Here is an 18,772-nt window from a genome sequence, read left to right as displayed (position 1 = left end):
CTTGTGCAAGAGAGAGTACCTTGTGTCATTGCGCTCATTGACGAAAGCAGTTCTTGGTCCATAACAACCCATCATCATGATTGCACAATGTTTACTTGCGGCATCTTTATAAGGTTATTTTTGTTGTTAACTTATCTACTGTTGCCATCTAGAAGCCTTGTGCCAGTGGCAACAAGTCATAATAGGTTAATACTGATAATATATTTGTGGCCACACTGTGCGTCTTACCAAACATAATGCGCATTTTACGGCCACAGCGGCCGATTTCAGCACAAATTAAACAGTCGCAGATGGCTGAAATTCCCAGAGCCCTCAACTGCGGCGTCTCTCACAGCCTGCGTCGCTTTGGGAAGTTAAACACCATAAACAATAAACCAAAGCCAGCAATCCACGCGCCTCTGCTCTGTGAGAGGATCTCATCAATCTGTTTCTTGGTAGTGGTGGTTAGCCACCAGGGTAAGCTGTTGCGATTTCATTATTCCTTGCAAAGTGATCAGAGATACTAAACGCACAAAAATGTTTTTCTGGCTGCAATTACTTGTGTTCTCTCCTTCTTCATGCTTTTCTCATAGATCGTTAAAGCTTACATTCTTGTAAAGTATTACCATTAAACGTCAATTACTGGCATTTGCAATCAAAATAGCCTATTTTGCTGCTACTCACATAACAACAGATTGGTTCAAAAAGAACTTCAATAAAAGTTATAGCCAATTCTATTTTTTACATTATGTCTGCTTTTTTTTTTTTACTTTCCAGAAAGGGCTGGTCAGTCCTCAGCACAGAATCGAACCACTGCCTGTCACGGAAAGATCACACAACGGCATTGTTCCTCACGCCATCTACGAGATTGAGCAAGATGAGATGCTGGATAAAGCACTCGACCATGATGAACGTAAGTGATTTTTCGCAGTCCGTTTAGAAAGTGCAGATTAATCAGTAAAATTCCTGATGCCGACTTAAAAGCGCCGTTGTAGCTCAATTTGCTTTCGGTCTTTCGCAAGCGAGCTGAAAGAAGCAAAGAAAAACATATAGAATTAGTCACTAGGAATTTATAGAGGTGACGAAAGATAACTTTGTGGCAGACAACTTTCGCGGGGATTGGCTTTTATAAATATGAGGTTCAAATCAAATAGTGCGAAACGATTTGAAAATAAATGAAATATTTTATACTGGTTTCTTCATTTTTTTGTCAAATTATTACAAACTTTCACCCTTTCTCCTGTATAATAGCGTTTATAATAACTGGTCTGCAGTAACATACTATGCGGGTAACATTAAGAGATAGGAAGCGTGCAGAGTAGGTCAGAGAAATAACTCAAGTTACTGACATTCTAGTGGAAATTAAGAAGAAGAAAGGGGCATGGGCAGGACATGTAGTGCGGAGAGAGGATAACCGATGGTCGCCTAGGGTAACAAGCTGGATTCCAAGGGAAGGAAAGCGTAGCTGGGGGCGGCAGAAAGTTAGGTGGGTGGATGAGGTTAAGAAGTTCGCGGGGGTCTAGTGGATGCAGCTAGCACAGAACCGGGTTTATTGGGGAAATATGGGAGACGCCTTCGCCCTGCAGTGGGTATAGTTAGGCAGATGACGATGAAATACGCTTAGATGAATAGTGCGTATACTGTTTCACATGGTTTGTGGTTTTGCATGGTGTTTTAGAATTGAGAGACTGGCACAGTGTTTGAAAGTGTATCAAACGTCTTTCATAAAGTGTATCAAAAACGGCGTAAGAAGAAATGCGCGCCAAAGGCGATGGGTGAGGGGAGTCGACAGGTGTATTGTTTGCGCGTGCATGCCATTGTCCTACTCGCTCCTGGTTCGACAACGACTAGCGAAACAGTTGCTAATGCAGCCGACGAGGCACAGGGGGGGGGGGGGGGGCACATAATCACTTCCTTTGTATACTGACGCCGGCGGGCCTTAAGGTGATGACGTTTTGGTTTGTGAGGTTTAACGTCCCAAAGCAACTCAGGCTATGAGAGACGCTGTAGTGGAGGACGCCGGAAATTTCGACCACCTGGGGTTCTTTAACGTGCACTGACATCGCACAGCACACGGGCGCCTTGCTTTTCGCCTCCACCGAAAGGCGGCCGCCGAGGCCGGAATTCGATCCCGCGTCCTTGGGAACAGTAGTCGAGCGCCGTAACCACTGCGCCACCCCGGCGGGGCATGGGCGATGAGCTTATTCAAAAAGACTTCTTGACTTCGGGTGAGGCGGGTTTTTCGCTTAAAAGGTGGGTCTGGTGTGTTCACCTGCATGCGATGCTGACTGAGGCTACGAAGACTGGTCCGAGTATAGTGCATAAGGGCAAGAGAAGGGGTGTGTTGTCCGCCCAAGGTCGAGTAAGGATGAAGCAAGGGAGGTTGGGAAGTAAATGTGGACATACCACCCGCCAAGGCAGTCGCGGCATGTGCCGCCGCATGCGCCCCTGATTCGTCCGAGTGACCTGGGGTTCAGAGAATAACGAAAGTTCTGGTCGCGAGTTGGTGGCGTTTAAGGAGGCGCTGTATGGCCGTAGTAGTTGCATCTTGTGAACCCGGAGTAACGATTTCCTTGTAAGCTTCATAGGAATCAGTAGGAATGCATATTGAACCAGTTCCGGTGCAAGGCACTCCTGACAAGGCTCCCCAAATCGCGAGGAGTTCAGCATCAAGAGGGGCACCTTGAGGTAGGTGGCAGGCATAGGCACTTGAAAGGGAAGGATTGTCATCGCATACCCAGCCCATAGATGCAAATGCCCTTGTAATCGAAGCGCCGGTTTATATGTCAGTCGTATCAGGGATTCGCTCTTGTCGGTGATGGGCAGCGAGGAGCTCCCGGGGAATGCGCGGAAAGAGATTAGAACGCGGCACGGAATCTAATTAGAGGCCGCAGAATCTGGGTTATGGGCAGTACTCGGTTGGTTTAGTTTGATTTGTGGGGTTTAACGTCCTAAAGCGACTCAGGCTATGACAGACGCCATAGTGGAGGACTTCGAAAATTTCGACCCCCGGGGTTCTTTAACGTTCGTTGAAATCGCACAGCACACGGGCGCCTTGCTATTTGCCTTCATCGAAAAGCGGCCGCTGAGGCCGTCGCATCCTTGGGCGCAATAGTCGAGCGCCCTAACTACTGCGCCACACCGGCGGGGCCATACGACCCTTGTGTTATAAATTAGACACGCTACCGACTGATCCAAGCAGAGGTCGCTTGTACAGCTTGGGAACAATTGCGAGAGTTTATATGTGTTACAAGACTGATGAAACTCGCAACAGAACACATGATGCAACTTTAATGCTTATTTGCATTCACGGCACGTAGTTCTAAGTGCCCCTCGAGAATTGTTTCTTTCCTGATGCAATACAGCTTTACAGAATTAATAAAGTACCTAGCTATGCCGTGATTATCTCCAGTATGGCAGCATATTAAGCAACCGTGAAAGATATTTTAGCCACAGCAAACCAATGTGTCCTGCGAGCCATTTGAAATATTTGCTGTGTGCAGATTTGCTTTCCGTTTCATTAGCCTCGGAATTACAGCACGTGAAGGTTGCCACAAATTATTGTCTATATGTAGTTGTTATAACACCCGACTTTTCAACTTTTTAAATGTATTCCTGTTTCGTAAAAATTGTTCGCGTTCTTTACCGGTCAGGCTTCTAAAATTAGAGTATGCAGTATGACTGGACAGTGACACATATGTCCATCTAAACGCCACTAAGACTCATAACTTACTTTTTCCTTTCTTTCGTGTTCTAAATAACCGTCCACACTTGGTAGATTTAATGATGGTCACTGCCGCGCGTATAGCACACCGTTATCGTTTCAGATGAAAGAGCAGTAATCAGCGAGAGACAGAACAGATGGCAACCACAGCCCGTGAGAGTCCCCGACAATGTCACGGTTGAAATATTCTTCATCCTGGACTCTCCTCACCATAGTGCATTTTCTACTAACAAAGCACTATTAGACTACCTGTGCGTCATGATCAACTCTGTGAGTATTGCGTGAGACAATATTTTTCAGACAAAACCCAGTGTCGTATGACAACAAGAGAACCTTCGCGCATTAATACTTTTCAAATCTTATTTTTTGTTGTGACAAATTGGAGACACAGGCATCTCTTTTGAGGCGGTGCGTCAGTAGGCGCCATCAATCTCGTTTTATGGTGTCCTCAACGTCTGTGCCGCTGTGTATCTCGCGCCTAATATTTCTCCACTTGTCTTCATGATTATCCCAAACTAGCTGTACCTAAAAGAGCACGATTGTCCTGCCGTTTCAGTGACTTTGTTCCTTATGATAGCCGTTCCTTTGAATCCCTCAATATCCCTGCCTCTACAGCATGAATTCTCTCTTCATATCTCATATTATTGTCTTGCTCTCATTTCTGAACCTCGAGGTTAAGCAGATACGCTATCTCTGGGCAGCACTTGCACTCGGCTGGGTCCTGTGGTACCGTAACAAGATATGCCTAGTCGTTTCAGTGCCATCAGTTTGGCAAACATTCATGTTATGAATGAAATAGAAATTTGGAAAAAGGTATTATAGTATGAAAGTCTTCTAGGACAGCCCGGCCAAGCTTAAAAAGAGTAGATTGAAGGTGATAGGCATTTGCCTAGCCTGCACAACTAGTGTATCGCCGGTTCTTATAAGAGCAGCGCCATGGTTTTCATGTGTCATCAAATGTTTCACGTGTCTTTCTTCGTATTTCAATAGAGGCCAATAGAAAGGCGTCTCGCAATGGCATTTTGTTACCAACTGCCTATGCATTTCTTACTCCTCTTTCTCTACGCCCTGCATAGTCGGATACAACTCCAGTCTGCAGTAACCGCCATACTGCAACTTTGCAAGTATGAAAGACAAATAGAGAATTGGTGTTTTAGAGGCGGGGACATCACACAGTTCAAAGTAGGCGTCGCTAATTTTGGTACTTTCTCCCGTACTGTTTATTGCCTTGAAAAGAGGCAGTTTTCTGTCATTTCTGAACCTTAAAGTTTTTCTGGCTATCTAAATAAAAAGCACAACAGCAGACCAGATTACAAGCGCAAGAATTTCTATGTCTCTCGCTCTTCGCTGTGGTTAAATTTCAAAAAATGATTTCGTTTACTGTTCATTCATGTAATACAAAGGCCTGATGTCATGGCCCATGCAGGCAAGTGCATTTTTTTTAAATCTATTATGTCCTACCCCACTGGTAGTAGACGTATGTTCTTGCTGCCAAGACATGTCGATTAATTTCAACCATCCTTTCTGGAATTTCTTATCAATCCCTGAGCCAATTTCCTCTGATATTAGCAGAGGCAAACAACAATAAGATGGCGTCAACCACCTTGAAATACAGCCTAAGATTACACTGAAACCATTGGCTGCGAACGCATCCTGCGTGTCCGCGTTGCAGCAGCCGTAGCAATGCTAGCGCCCAGCAGCTGATCTGGCGCGTCGTGCTCAGAACGGTGCACGTGCGCGGAAAGCAACACCCACACACGCGTGGTAGGTCTAACAGAGGACGAAAACTTGTGGGACGCTGCCCCTGCAGATGCACGATAAGATTGTAATGCCCATGGAAATGTTTTTGAAGGAAACTTAAAACTCTTCTGCTGTAACCTTCCCAAAAATTTGTCGCCATAGAAGTATCGAAAGTAAGTGCAACAAGTGCCAAACGAAGATGCTTACAAGACAGTGCCCATTATGAGCATTAAGTCACAGATGCTTCAAAACTCTCCCTGACTGCCTACGTAAGCACGTATTTATATGTACAATCGTGAGCAAAAGTGGAATACAACACTCATCCGGTGACGGAGGTCGGGAAAACTGCATCGAAACGCTATCTAGGGAGAGCGACAGGGATAGCGACAGCGACGCATGCATGCGGATAAAAAGAATACCGCCACTATAGTTTTGATCCCAGATAACTGCTGCTAAATGGCGTTACAAAGCAGTTTTCACGAGCTTCGCCACCGGCTGAGTGTTGTATGCCGTTTTTGCTCACGACTGTACATACTTATTCCAAGGTGGAAATCAGCTTCATTTCAATGGGCTGCTGAGTGCGATGCTACATCCCACCACCTAAATTTCCCCTTGATTCGCATCCTATATCATCCAGATTTAGATCTCTCCAAACCAACAAATGTTCGCATAGTGGTGGAATTATTATAATAGCGTGTTAGCAAGCCAGAGCTCAACTGTACGCGGTTACAGAAATGTCTCGCCGTGATCTTCTTCTTGCTGCGGTTTCGATCATATTTGCACGGCCGCCCATTCACCCCTGTTACCGGTCGCCACTCCCTTTGCTGGCTCGTCAGTCTTCGAGATCCATTCGAGACCCACGCGGTCGCTTTGCGCATTGTCTCTACGTCTATAAAGGAGTATGACTGCGTTGTCACAAGAGCAGGCGACGGCACGCCGACGCACGCTATCGTTCCCTATTGCCGCAGCCGATTAAGACAGGAAAAGGTTCGATCACTGAATATCAGCCATCATCCCGAAATTTCCAGGCGTTTAGAGTAACTGAGCAGTGGAAAGATCAGTTTTTTTACAGCCCCTTTTAACCATCGCATTAATGTAGGGGGCGGCCACAAGCCGTTTTTTATACGCGACGCGTATCCTGTTGCAAAAGGACAACTCCCATACGAAACCACGATTCCTGCTCGTTTTTTCAACTGTCCTGTGCTCCTTCATTCCGTATGTTATGCAAGATTACCCTACTTCCAAGTAATTTGGATCGGCTGGCACACTCCAGCATGCATGATCAAGAGCGGTTTCACAGGCCGGGAGTGCGTTCCGCGACTGAACGGCAAGAGTTGCATACTCCCTAACTTCGTTCAGCCTGGTCTGCTTCCCCTTGTGACAACCTTCAATGGTCTGTCGAGCAGTTCGAAATTGAAGTACTTAGTGAGTTTCTCAAATTTTCCCATAATAATTGCGGATTACTTCATCCGTTAATGTGAAAATGACACTCTGCCATCGGCTACTACGTATCAAGTGTCTACACATAGTCTTTTTACGGCATGGACTCCCGTTATTGGCAATCAATGACTGACAGTTTACTGCTGGTATCGTTGAAGAAGCCTTGAGTTTGTGCACAGTCAATACGCCCTACAAGATGTATCTTCAGTGCTCTCAACAAATTGAGATGTGAACAAAGCAATCGAGACACCACTGCCCTTCATCACATACGCCTTCAAAACCGCCACTTATGAGACGGCGCATCCCATTTTTCTGCCGTAGTTGCCCTGCCACCTCCCTTCAGTGATCCTGCCAAGATCTTGTCGTTACTCAAAGAAGCCCGCCGGACAGCGGTCTATTGCTTCTCAAGGACGCTTCGAGGAGAGCTAGATTGCCGAAGTCGGCATGCTATATGGCTACGATTACTATACGATGGACTTTAAGTGGTTGTTTCAAGAATTATTGACGTCATTTACTACATGGCACGCTTCCCCGTAAATGGTCACCGCTCCACCAAGACTCGACTGTTGCAAGTCTTTCGACTAAAACAGCGTCACTCTTGCGACACAACATAAATCGCCCGTTGGGCTTCGGCTTCGGTTGCGGAGGAGGAAATTGTAACGACTGCGGAGACGCGAACACGACGAAGCACCATTCGCAAGCTAAAGAGAAAGAAGACCGCGATGCTTATCTGCTGTCACTGACATTGGACGTTTCGTGCGACTCCATCCTGAGGAAAGGCCTGTCCTCAGACCGGTAACAAAATTATTATCATTCCATGTAATGCACGGTAGCGGCGAATGCCACCTTGCCTATTAGACATAGGTGTGCACTTACTATACTTTACACTCTCCTGCCTCCCTCGTTGTTTACATTTGATCTTACTTATTTTCAACGCGAGAATGTTAAAGGCCACATTCTTCAGAAAATCAGGCGTCGGCGTTGTGAGAGAAGGATTACTGGCATGGCTCTGGAAGGCTGCAGTTGACAGCTGACATATGGCCGTGCACTGACAAGTCACTGGTTGTGTGACGCCACAGGACCGCGTGACAAGACAAAGTTGGCAGGAGCTGCTAACTAGGGTCCCTCAGACGACGGGGTGTGGGAAATCGAAACTTCCAGATTCCGAGTTAGACATGGTGTCTATGGGCCACGCAGACACATTCGTGCGGATTCTTCAAAATTGCAATTTTTGTGCATGTCACATGGCCTTGCAGTATTATCTTACGACTGTATGCTAATGAGTATGTGTGGGATATTAGAGGCATATATAAAACAATACTGATTAAGCGAGTAGCACAGTGCATGCACAGAAAGGAGCATCCACGTGGGGAAGCCGGGAAAGGGTATATTTCACGTTGTCACACCGTGCCCTTAAAGACGGAGCATAACTGTTACCATATGCTTTTATTTCCCTACTAAGCTATTATTTACTCTAAGCTATAGCGTTTTATTTTCTTAACGGTTATATCACTTTGCGCTGCAAATACTCTGGTATTCGTTTGCCTGTCTCTACTAATGATGTGCTTATTTTGTTCTGGCTATCCTGAAATCCTGAAAATGAGGCTGAAACGTGGAGGCTAACCAAGAGGGTTCTGCTTAAGTTGATGACAACTCAGAAGGCTATGGAACGAAAAATGGTAGGGGTAACATTAAGAGATAGGAAGCGTGCAGAGTGGGTCAGAGAAATAACTCAAGTTACTGACATTCTAGTGGAAATTTAGAAGAAGAAATGGGCATGGGCATGGTATATAGTGCGAAGAGAGGATAACCGATGGGCTTAGGGTAACAAACTGGATTCCAAGGGAAGGAAAGCGTAGAAGGGGGCGGCAGAAAGTTAGGTGGGCGGATGAGGTAAAGAAGTCCGCAGGGGTCAAGTGGATGCAGCTAGCACAGAACCGGGTTAATTGGAGAAATATGGGAGAGGCCTTCGCCCTGCAGTGGGTATAGTCAGGTGGATGATGATGATGATCCTGAAATCCCAAGCATACTGAAAGGCTGCCATTGTCCTCTTTTAAACTGAATATGTAACTTCACCGAATCTCCCTGAGAAACGACATTTATGACCAGGTATATAGCTGTGGAGGCTGTTTATGAGAGGGATCTTGCTACTCTCTTTCATCCACCCGATAAGGTTGCCTTGTCACCTCAATAGTTGTACTCCTGGGGACCCTGCTCTGTCGAGTACAGTGACCCCATACCAATCGAGGATTAGCGGGTATACTCGGTGCCCATGTAGCAGTACTTAAACGTCGCATAGAGCTTTGAGTTCTGGTCAACGCTTGCATAAAAGAGGTGAAATAGCATTGCCTTTTAATTCCGGATTGAGCTTGGAAACATGGTGATGCCTGCCAAAGAAGAATCACTAGATTCACCACCAATGCGTCTTTGCCACTTCATTGGGCTTCAGTTCACAGGATATGTAAAGGTCACTAAGATTATTTAGTTTTCAAAAGGCGTCCGTAAATTAAATTGAGTGATAAATATTCACAGATGTTGATGTCATTTTGATGCTTAAGAGGTGTCGGTCCTAGCAGTCCTGGGGATGCAGGTTAGCGAATATGGAAAAGGATCCCATATTACATAGTTTTGTCCCGCAGTAGAATACGGGCTAGGCAGCGGGGGAAGTAGACTGGACGGTGGAAGCTGATTCAGTTCAATTCTATTCAATTCAATTTTATTACGTCTGCGTTAGTGTACATTCCAGCATATACATACAGAAGGAGGTCTCAGAGTCAGCGACTGTATCGGGACTTTCTATGTGTATTGATTGATTCGATAACGTTAAGGGCCTCGTTTTCCCGATAATCCAGCTTTGTTGTTAGTATTATCGTTGCGGACAAAAAATCATGGCACATGGTATTTTGAATGAGAAACACTGATTGGTTGGCGGAAACTGTGACGCCACAAGACCACATGACACGGAGGAGTTATTGACAGGAGCTGACAACTCGTGTATCTCCTTTGAGATGGGAGTTGGGAATAGAGTCGAACCTGCGGGGCTCTTTGACCCCGAGTCAGACATGCAATACTGCTAAACCACGCATTCAAATTCGTAAGGCTTAGTTAAAGCGGGCATTATGTCGCTACATCTGGTGACCTTTCACACAATGTAGTAGCTTTGCGACTATATGCTAATCGGTAAGTGTTGGTTAATGGAAGGTAAAATTAAGAAACTATTCATTAAGCGACTAGCAAAGTGCAAGTGCGCGAACGAGAATCCCTTAGGGAAGCTGCTGTTAGTAACCGCTAACGCTGCACCGTCATAGCCTTAAAAGGTGAGTTTAAGTGTCGCGAGACATTTTTTTCCCCAATTTATTTGTCTTCGAACAGTTGCATTCCAGCTGGCATCGGTGAGCCATGCTCAAGACGTCATCGTCTGTTTTTGAGTGATGTATTTTGTTAAAAAAAGAAAGAAAACAAATTGAATCTCTTTATCGTTATGTAAAATGCAAAGATGGGAGGCCAGAGCATGGTTTGAAAAAGAGACAGAGAAGAGGGAGTGGAGACATGACATGCAAAATTATCTATCGGTCATATTACTGCCCCAAAAGCGTTTTATGATGTTTTTTTCTCTCTCAGGTAAACTTGAGATTCGGCCCCACTGTAACTCCCAATGTAAAATTCATGGTGACTGGCATGGATATAAGCAAGGTATTGTTGTAACTTCCTTTACCATAGTTAAGTGTACGCGTCCTGATTCTGTTTAAACTAGATGCGCTCACTGATTTTAATTTTTATCTTCTCTTTAGAATGAATCATACGCAGTTTTGTATCAACACAACGACAAATACTTATTCGACGAAGGAACGCTAAGAAACTTAAAAGGCTACGTCTACAGTAGGGGAAACCAATATGGATATCCAGATGTTGTGTATTTTATGACGGGGTATATTTTCCTTAATTCATATCTTTCGGACTTCGAGTTTAAATATTTATTTTCGAGTTTAAATATTTATTTTTCTTTACAATCTGCTTACTGGCGTTTATTTCTTCTTTTAAAGCCGAGATGTTTACACGATGATTAACGGAAAATTCTCCGTTAATGGCTTAGGTGAGTTTTTATTTTCTTCATTTGATAACAAAGATTGTCAGGACATGCGCCAGAAGCGTAATTGCTTGGAAGCCAAGCTTATTGTGCTGCTGCTGCGGAGCAAGAAAATAGAAGAGTGCACCTTAATGCCGTCGAAGTAGAAATTAAGCGATTGAAACGGAACTACGAACGGCAGATTTCTTAACATAATGTTGCCAAATACTAAACGAAAACACAGCGTGGCAATTTATGATTTTTTTGTACATTTTCTGCTGCTTTACTTTTTTTTTTTTCGGTGCGTAGAACTGAAAGTGGCACTTGCAAAAAAAGGCGGCCGAAGCCTATGACAGGTAGTAGTGGCAAGAGGTACGGTGAGTCATTGATTGGTCGATGAGTTGTGTGATGTCATGAGGCCACATGACTTGGTCAAGCTGGCAGGAGCTGCCAACTCATGTCTGCTGAACTGAGGCTTTTCTTAACAGTTGTAAGACACTGATGGCTACCGTCGGTGATGAAAGACGAGTGACCTGTGCGGCTACACCTGTTAAAAATGACCGAAATAAAACTTAGTTCTGCAGGACGGGATATATATTACGTAGGTATGATCTAGCGGCCCAGGATGAGTGACACTGTGAAGAAATGAGTTGAATTTACAAATATAAATTATGAAATGTTGTCACGTGGTGGTGACAAGGCCGTTGATAACAAATGAAGAGCCTATGAGTATACACTACATGAACTTTTTATTAGGCTGACTTGCGCCCTCATAATAAATAAACTTACGCGCTCATAAAAAACTTCGCCCAGTACCGTGTCTGCTTTGCAATATAAGTACTACATGCCCTTATTTCTAAGAAAAGGGATAACTCATGCTTTAAGGTGCAGTACTATACTGCTATATATGTAATGACAATTTACGGATACATTACAGTTCATTAGCGTAATAGAAGAAACGTTATATTTCACCCGCTTTTAAAGAACACGTACGATTTATGAACACTGGCACAGAACGGTTCAAAATCTCATCGATGTCAAATTTTCATAGCTTTTGAGGCACACATTTCTGGTCCAGTGAATTTTCAACTTTGTATTCTTTATTGCGTTGAGTAAGACCCGAAGATTGTTTTAAAAGCCACGATTTTTCACAAAGTATGGCACTAGAACACATGTTTATAACGTTCCTGCCTACTTTAATAATCTTCCACCAAGCACCTTTTGTATCAAAATTAAGTTGAAAAGGCAGCTAAGACACACCTATTCGAGTTTTTTCATTACCTCTTCATTACCCGTATTACTGGTTTTCCTTCGTTTACATGCCACCCCCTTTTTTCGAGGTAATCTGTTTAACATGTGTCTGATGATTTTGTAACCATTTTGATGTCATACACTGATTTACTTCTTTATTCATTTTGTTGTGCCCAAGGATTCCTCCCGACAGGCCCGGTATACATCTATTATTTTTCTTTTTCTTTTCACATAATAATACTAGAGCTGGATGTGGGATTGTTCCATGTATCGTGCATGATTTGCTGTCTGACAGGCATTCAGCTGCCACTTAAGTCATCAACGGTTTTTGACAAGCCTGCATATATATGTGCGGTTTACATTACCGTCATTAAAACTGATATTATCATTACTACATTTCTTGCTATCTATGTATTATTATTTTTTGTTATGTATTATGTATGATTATTGTTACTATGCCTAAGCCTCCCTTAATGAAACCTTATCCCGCCTCTAGGAATCGGCTACATCTCCGGTGTTTGCACCTACTCAAAGGTGGCCCTTGGAGAGGACAAGCCAGGACTGTATACGGGCACTCACACCCTCACGCATGAGCTCGGACACCTGTAAGCCTCTGGTTATGATGTAAACGTTTATTTAAAGCCGCAACGACTTACATTAAGGGAAGGCTGATCGAGTCCCTTCTCCGGGATACCGTCGTTAAAAGCCGCTGCTTGTGCTCTTTCGACAAGGGTCCGCGAGGTTCAAGTTGCACAGGGCCGCATCCTACCCCTTCCACTTGGTTGATTTATTATGTCAGTATTGTTATTTTGCTGACAAGCCCATATTTTTTGGTGTATGTTTGCCTTCCGGCCACTAAATGTGCACTGCGCTGAAAAGAACTCGCGCTCAGTAGCGCGAATCATATAGCTGGATTATTAAAGGACATAGTTTTAGCCTTCAGAGAGGACACTATTCCGATTTACTAAGACCTTTCTGGGACCTGGTTCGTGCAACGTGCTTACGTATGCACTGCGTGCAGCTTTTCAACTCCCCTTCGTTTTGCATTCTTTTCACGTATTCCATCAAGGCGCAGTTGAGGTCTTCGTCCAGAGGGAGACCGTTGCCTTAAACTTCATTTCCTTGTAGCATCCACATAACCCTGCAAGAGGTCCTGGTTCGCCAAAATTTAGGCATTCGGCTGTGATCACGTACACATAATGCAAATAACGGACATCAGATTTATCGCACCGCCACTACGCGGCTCAAATAAGCTCAAACTGGCACGACATCTGGCATGAAAGAAAGAAAGAAAGAAAGAAAGAAAGAAAGAAAGAAAGAAAGAAAGAAAGAAAGAAAGAAAGAAAGAAAGAAAGAAGAAAGAAAGAAAGAAAGAAAGAAAGAAAGGAACGAAAGAAAGAAAGAAAGAAAGAAGAAGAAAGAAAGAAAGAAAGAAAGAAAGAAAGAAAGAAAGAAAGATGTGGCAAGCCGCGTTGTCACAAAGGGCCATATTTACGAAAGGACCTCAACTCCACGGAATTCTTGGATTTATTTATTTATTTTATTTTATTTAGACATACTGCATGCCTACAGTAGGCCCAAGCAGGAGGGGCGAATACACAATATATGCAAAAAGAACAGGATTAGCAAAATTGAAAAATGTTAAATACAAGTTGTAACACAAAATACAACAATAAATACAAGGCTCACATGCAAAACACAAAAAGTAAACGTAGAAATAAATGGGCTCTCAAATTAAATGCTATGAAGAAAACATTGGGTCAAAAGAATCAGCTCTGGTTAAGAGATCTGGCGGACACCTGTTCCACTCCTCAATGGTGCGTGGAAAAAATGAGTATTTAAAGGCGTTAATCCTAGCACTGTAACGGGTTAATGATTGTATTACATTTCCTCGCGCGTAGATGTGGCTCTGAAATGAGCACATGAAAAAAATTGGGCACGGTAAGCCTATGGTGGCATCTAAAGTCTGCAGGCTAAGCAAATTGCTGCGCTGTATGATCCCGCTATGTCCGTAAGCTGTGTTAGTGCTCTGAGTATTACACATACGTGCTCCTTCTGTGTATGCGCCTGAGTGGCATTTCTGTGAAGTGCAAAACACTTCCCCCAAGGAACGCAGCAAATTCTTATGCTGGTAGGGGAAGGTCTACAACGCTTACATTGAATTGCAGCAGGCTTCCCAAGCCATGCGTTACGAAGGTCTAAGCATGACCACGTATTACAGCACATTTCTATGTCACCATATACTTATGTGCTACAGATAGACAGAAAAACTTTATTAATATACAGGAATTCAGGGCGCGCAGGCACTCTGGTCCCCGCACGACTCCACTGCGACTCAAGTGTTTATGTCCCTAATTAAAACTTCCTGTTGGGCGAGTTGGTAGTTAATCTTGATGTCGGGGTTTTTAGCGCAAACAGTACAAAGACAAGAAAGGCGAGACACACACACAAGCGCTAGAAAGTGTGTGTCTCGCCTTTCTTGTTCTTGTATTGTTTGCGCTAAAAACCCCTGCATCAAGATTATGTCCCCAAGTCTCATAACACTGGCAGCCCGGCCGGTGGCGCTGGTCTGCATGGCCGGGTCCGAGCTCTCCTTGTCTCCCAGTATCTCTGGCCTTGAAGGTCCAGCAGGGGAGGGTCCGCCGGGCAGAGGAAGAGGATGTGGAGTGAACAGGCAAAGGGTTCTGGACATAGGGTACATGCAGGAGTGAGGAAGAAGGGATGTTAGTGGGATAGAATAAGGGTTGAGGGAAGAATGGGTTTGTAGTCTGCGCCATAGTGTTGCACGTTTATTTTTAGTCGTTTTTGAAGCAGTCAATTGTATATGCAGGTAAAACAATTGTAAACTGGTTTATAGAAAAGGCGCAGTATCTGTCACATTTTCTCCGTGGACACCTGAAGCGCCCCTGAAGGGAGGTTAAAATTGGTTCACAGGAAGGGAAAGGCGCAGTAACTGTCACACTTGCTCTGTGGACACCCGAACCGCGCCGTAAGGGAAGGGAGGAAGGTGGGAATGAAAGTGGAAAGAGAAAAAGAGGAGCCGTAGTGGAGGGCTACGGAGTAATTTCGACCACCTGGGGATCTTAACGTGCGCTGACATCGCATAGCACACGGACGCCACTTCGTTTCGCCTCCATCGAAACGCAGCCGCCGCGGTCGGGTTCGAACCCGGGAACTCCGGCACAGTAGTCGGCCGTCTTACCACTGCACCACCCCGAAGGTGGGAGTGAAAGCAGAAAGAGAGAAAGAGGTGTTGGGAGTGGAGGGCTATGCTAAGTAATTGTAGCTATGGTGCAATTTCGACCACTCGGGGATCTTTAACGTGCACTGACATCGCACAGCACACAGACGCGCCTCTTCGTTAAGTCTCCATCGAAACGCAGCCGCCGGTCGTTGTGTTCGATCCCGGGTACTCCGGTCAGTAGCCGAGCATCTTAACCACTGAGCTACCGTAGCGAGGCCCAGAGCAGATCAATGACATGGATTCTGATATTTGAGGAGCTTAATTTGATCGGATGTATAATCCATCTGCGACAAAGCGTATATTAATGCAAAACTGATTCCAGGCCAGTAAGTGTTCTTCCCACCTTCGGTTAATATAACCGCGTGGTCCACAAAGGTTTCGGATAGCATTTGAAACCTTATGTGTCCCGGTGGACGTCAAAAGACGCTCGCTATAGCAGAACCAACGCACGCGAAGTCAGAGTAAGGGAAGCAAAAGGGACACATCCCCGCTTTCCAATAGAATAATAAATAGACCTATAGAACATCGAGAGATTGTTCATGTGGGTAGCAGTTCTTTAGTGCCAAACTTTCTACGTTGCACAAACTAGCAGTATGTAAAACTTTTATATCGCAGCACTATAGCCAAACACTATACCAAGCAGTAGCAGTATAGATCAGAATATTGAGCAGTATACCTTGATCGTCCTCAGGTATGTGAGCCCGTACTCGGACAATACTGCTTCGACCGCGCGGCTATCTTGAGCCATCACGATGGACTTTAATACGATGGAATTTAATAATTACGCAGGACAGTGCACAACGAATACGACCAGCAGTGAAGTAGCAGGTGCCTTCCACGGGCTTCTCGATGCGTGGCAAATAATATCTGAGCTGGCATGGCGTGCGGGCACTACAGCCCACCTTTTTATCAACTCTGTTGGTCGTATTGAGCGCTTACTTTACGGCTGCATCGTTTGCAGTCGTCTGCTGTCCACGAGCCTGCTTGGTGTTCAACCAGCTTTGCTTGCATAATACTGTCAAGCTAATACTTTTATTGGCACTCTGTCAACATCATGTGTAATATGGGAGCCCGACTGGGATCTCTCATCCCCTTCCTATATATTTTATAAGGGGTATCAAAAGCAATCAATAAAAGTTCAATTGAGTATTCGACAGGGGTGAGAATATTGGAAAAGATTGTATATTTTTGTAAAATATCTAACGCTGAGCCTCTGCTTCAGCAGGTGTCCATTTACGTTACATCTGTACCCGGAGACGCCCGTCTTCATGTTTCAAAATGAAATACCACGCTCGCGAAACAGGTCAATTCTAACATATTTGTGGCTGAAATATGGAATAATATTTCATGTGGCACAAAACAAGCATCGATGTTAGTGCCTTCACTAAAGCAGCACTTTTCGAAGAAAGGGTAGGACAAACGAAAATAATAATTTCGATTGTAGAGTCTTTGCACAAACGCATGGCTTCTTTTTAAGGTTTTGTAGCGTGCCCTGAATATTGTTCCTAGACACTCTACAGACAGTTTGAGGGCGATCTACAGAATGTATAAGTGACGCTAACGTAACTAAGACTGCGAGCGGAGGCTTACATATGTAAGGCCAATAAATTAGTGACTAATTATTTATTTATTGGATACCTGCATTAAAGGAATTCAAAGCAATGTACATACACAAAATCGCCAAGCTTCACTAGTTAACCCTGCTCTAAACGACCTGCTGCGAAATCAAAGGCTGAGAACCTTATCTCGACCTTTTTCTCTCGGCGTGCTCTTTGACAGCACGGGCGCGCAGCATGATGGTGACGCTCCCGCGTATAGCGGACATCCTGGTGCTAAGCTGTGCTTATGGGACGACGGAAACATCATGAGCTACTTGAACAAGGGTCCTAGCCACCACCAGTTCTCCCGGTGCAGTCTGACACAGATCCAGTACGTCATCAGGTGAGGACACCAAATGATCATTTCACAGCTCCTATCGAGAGAGATAAACTAGGCGGACATTTAACCTTCGCCTTAATAGCGCCGCTAACACCACCTTTTCATTCCGCATATTTTGTCGGCATTGGGAGATTGGCACAAAGTTTGGTGATGTGTAAAATGTGTTTAGTAAATTTGGTTCGGGGGGGGGGGGGGCATTTACAGTTAATGGCATACATTGGAGGTACATATGTCATCGGTCCGAATTCTGTCGCAAACTAGCCTGCAACTTAATACTCTCCTTATTTACGTAATACCCTCGTACTTCCTATGTCCGCGTGTGACGTGGTCATTGTCATTCAACTGACGTGGGACCTGGATTACTATCCCGGTAAACTTTGGAGGGAAGCCTTGAGGAAAGTGTTTCCGCGAAGTGCTCACGCATGCGCTAAGGTGTATGATAAGCTGGAGTGTGAGGCCTAGAAAGCGTTTCTGCCCTAAACACAAACTGAAAATGCAGTGTTCCTGCATCAATAGCAGATAATTTTGGAAAATTCGCCTCTATTTTTAACGTTTCTTTTTACTCATCTGTTTCCTTGCAGGCGTGCTGGCCAGTTTTGCTGGAGGGTTAGGAGCAACGGACATGTCATCCCGGGCCAGTACCCGGGCACAGTGGTGCCTTCTGTAGCATTCTGCAGGGATGCCATCAACGACGACCAAGCAATCATCGACAACATCACCGTAAGAAATTTTTAAGCGAAATATTTACTACGGCATGTTCCTCGAGTTTCGCCGGCTCAGTTGCTTTGACCGTCAGCAACCTTCAGTCGCTCCGGAGCTGCGCTGGCTTGACCATATGACTAGGCACGTTGCTCGCCAGGGCGGTTTTGCCGCTGCAGCTGGAGCTTACGCGCATGCGCCCTCCCGCTGTCTGACCGCGTAACTCGTCAAGCGCTTGACCAGAAGCGCACCGCTCGCCTAGGCAGTGCGCGCTTCGCCATGGATTAGAGCGAAACTCGGCAATCCCGGAACGTTACACAGAAGACCTTCCAAAATCGTCACCAAGCGACGTGCTTTCGTTTTGTATAACTAGATTCTAAAGAGTTAAACCTCCAGCAATTTTATTTTTTCTTCCGATAACCATCATTGTTCCCTATAGCGTCTCCTGGTTACCAGTGGCACTCGCCAGTTTGTGGAGCTAGTGCCATTGGATGGCTTGGACCTCATCATCAACCAGGGACGGTTTCAGGCCCTGGTTCATGATGAGGTTCATGACATAACCAATGAACTTTTTACTCTTGTTATTAAGCGGCAAGCTTGTATGGCGAGATTTAAAATAGTCAACATCGAATCGTCAACATATTTTCTAAATTGGCAGTGTCTTTTGAAGCATCGAAGTAAAAATATGCAT

General features: G+C 44.8%; 1 protein-coding gene across 1 annotated transcript in view; it reads left to right on the top strand.

The window, feature by feature from the left end:
* LOC146172718 (venom metalloproteinase BumaMPs1-like) overlaps window positions 1-18,772 on the top strand; it is a 36,295-nt gene that overhangs the window by 9,579 nt on the left and 7,944 nt on the right. The window contains exons 4-11 of the mRNA XM_084583372.1: window positions 757-892; window positions 3,807-3,973; window positions 10,505-10,576; window positions 10,675-10,811; window positions 10,927-10,976; window positions 12,697-12,805; window positions 17,224-17,385; window positions 17,964-18,102. Coding sequence (XP_084439498.1) covers window positions 757-892; window positions 3,807-3,973; window positions 10,505-10,576; window positions 10,675-10,811; window positions 10,927-10,976; window positions 12,697-12,805; window positions 17,224-17,385; window positions 17,964-18,102 — 972 coding nt within the window. The remainder of the gene's footprint in view (window positions 1-756; window positions 893-3,806; window positions 3,974-10,504; window positions 10,577-10,674; window positions 10,812-10,926; window positions 10,977-12,696; window positions 12,806-17,223; window positions 17,386-17,963; window positions 18,103-18,772) is intronic.

Source organism: Amblyomma maculatum, chromosome 11 (genome assembly GCF_055883805.1).
Source record: "Amblyomma maculatum isolate TAMU_Amacu chromosome 11, ASM5588380v1, whole genome shotgun sequence".
Taxonomy (NCBI): domain Eukaryota; kingdom Metazoa; phylum Arthropoda; class Arachnida; order Ixodida; family Ixodidae; genus Amblyomma; species Amblyomma maculatum.
This window is presented reverse-complemented; position numbering and strand designations above follow the sequence as displayed.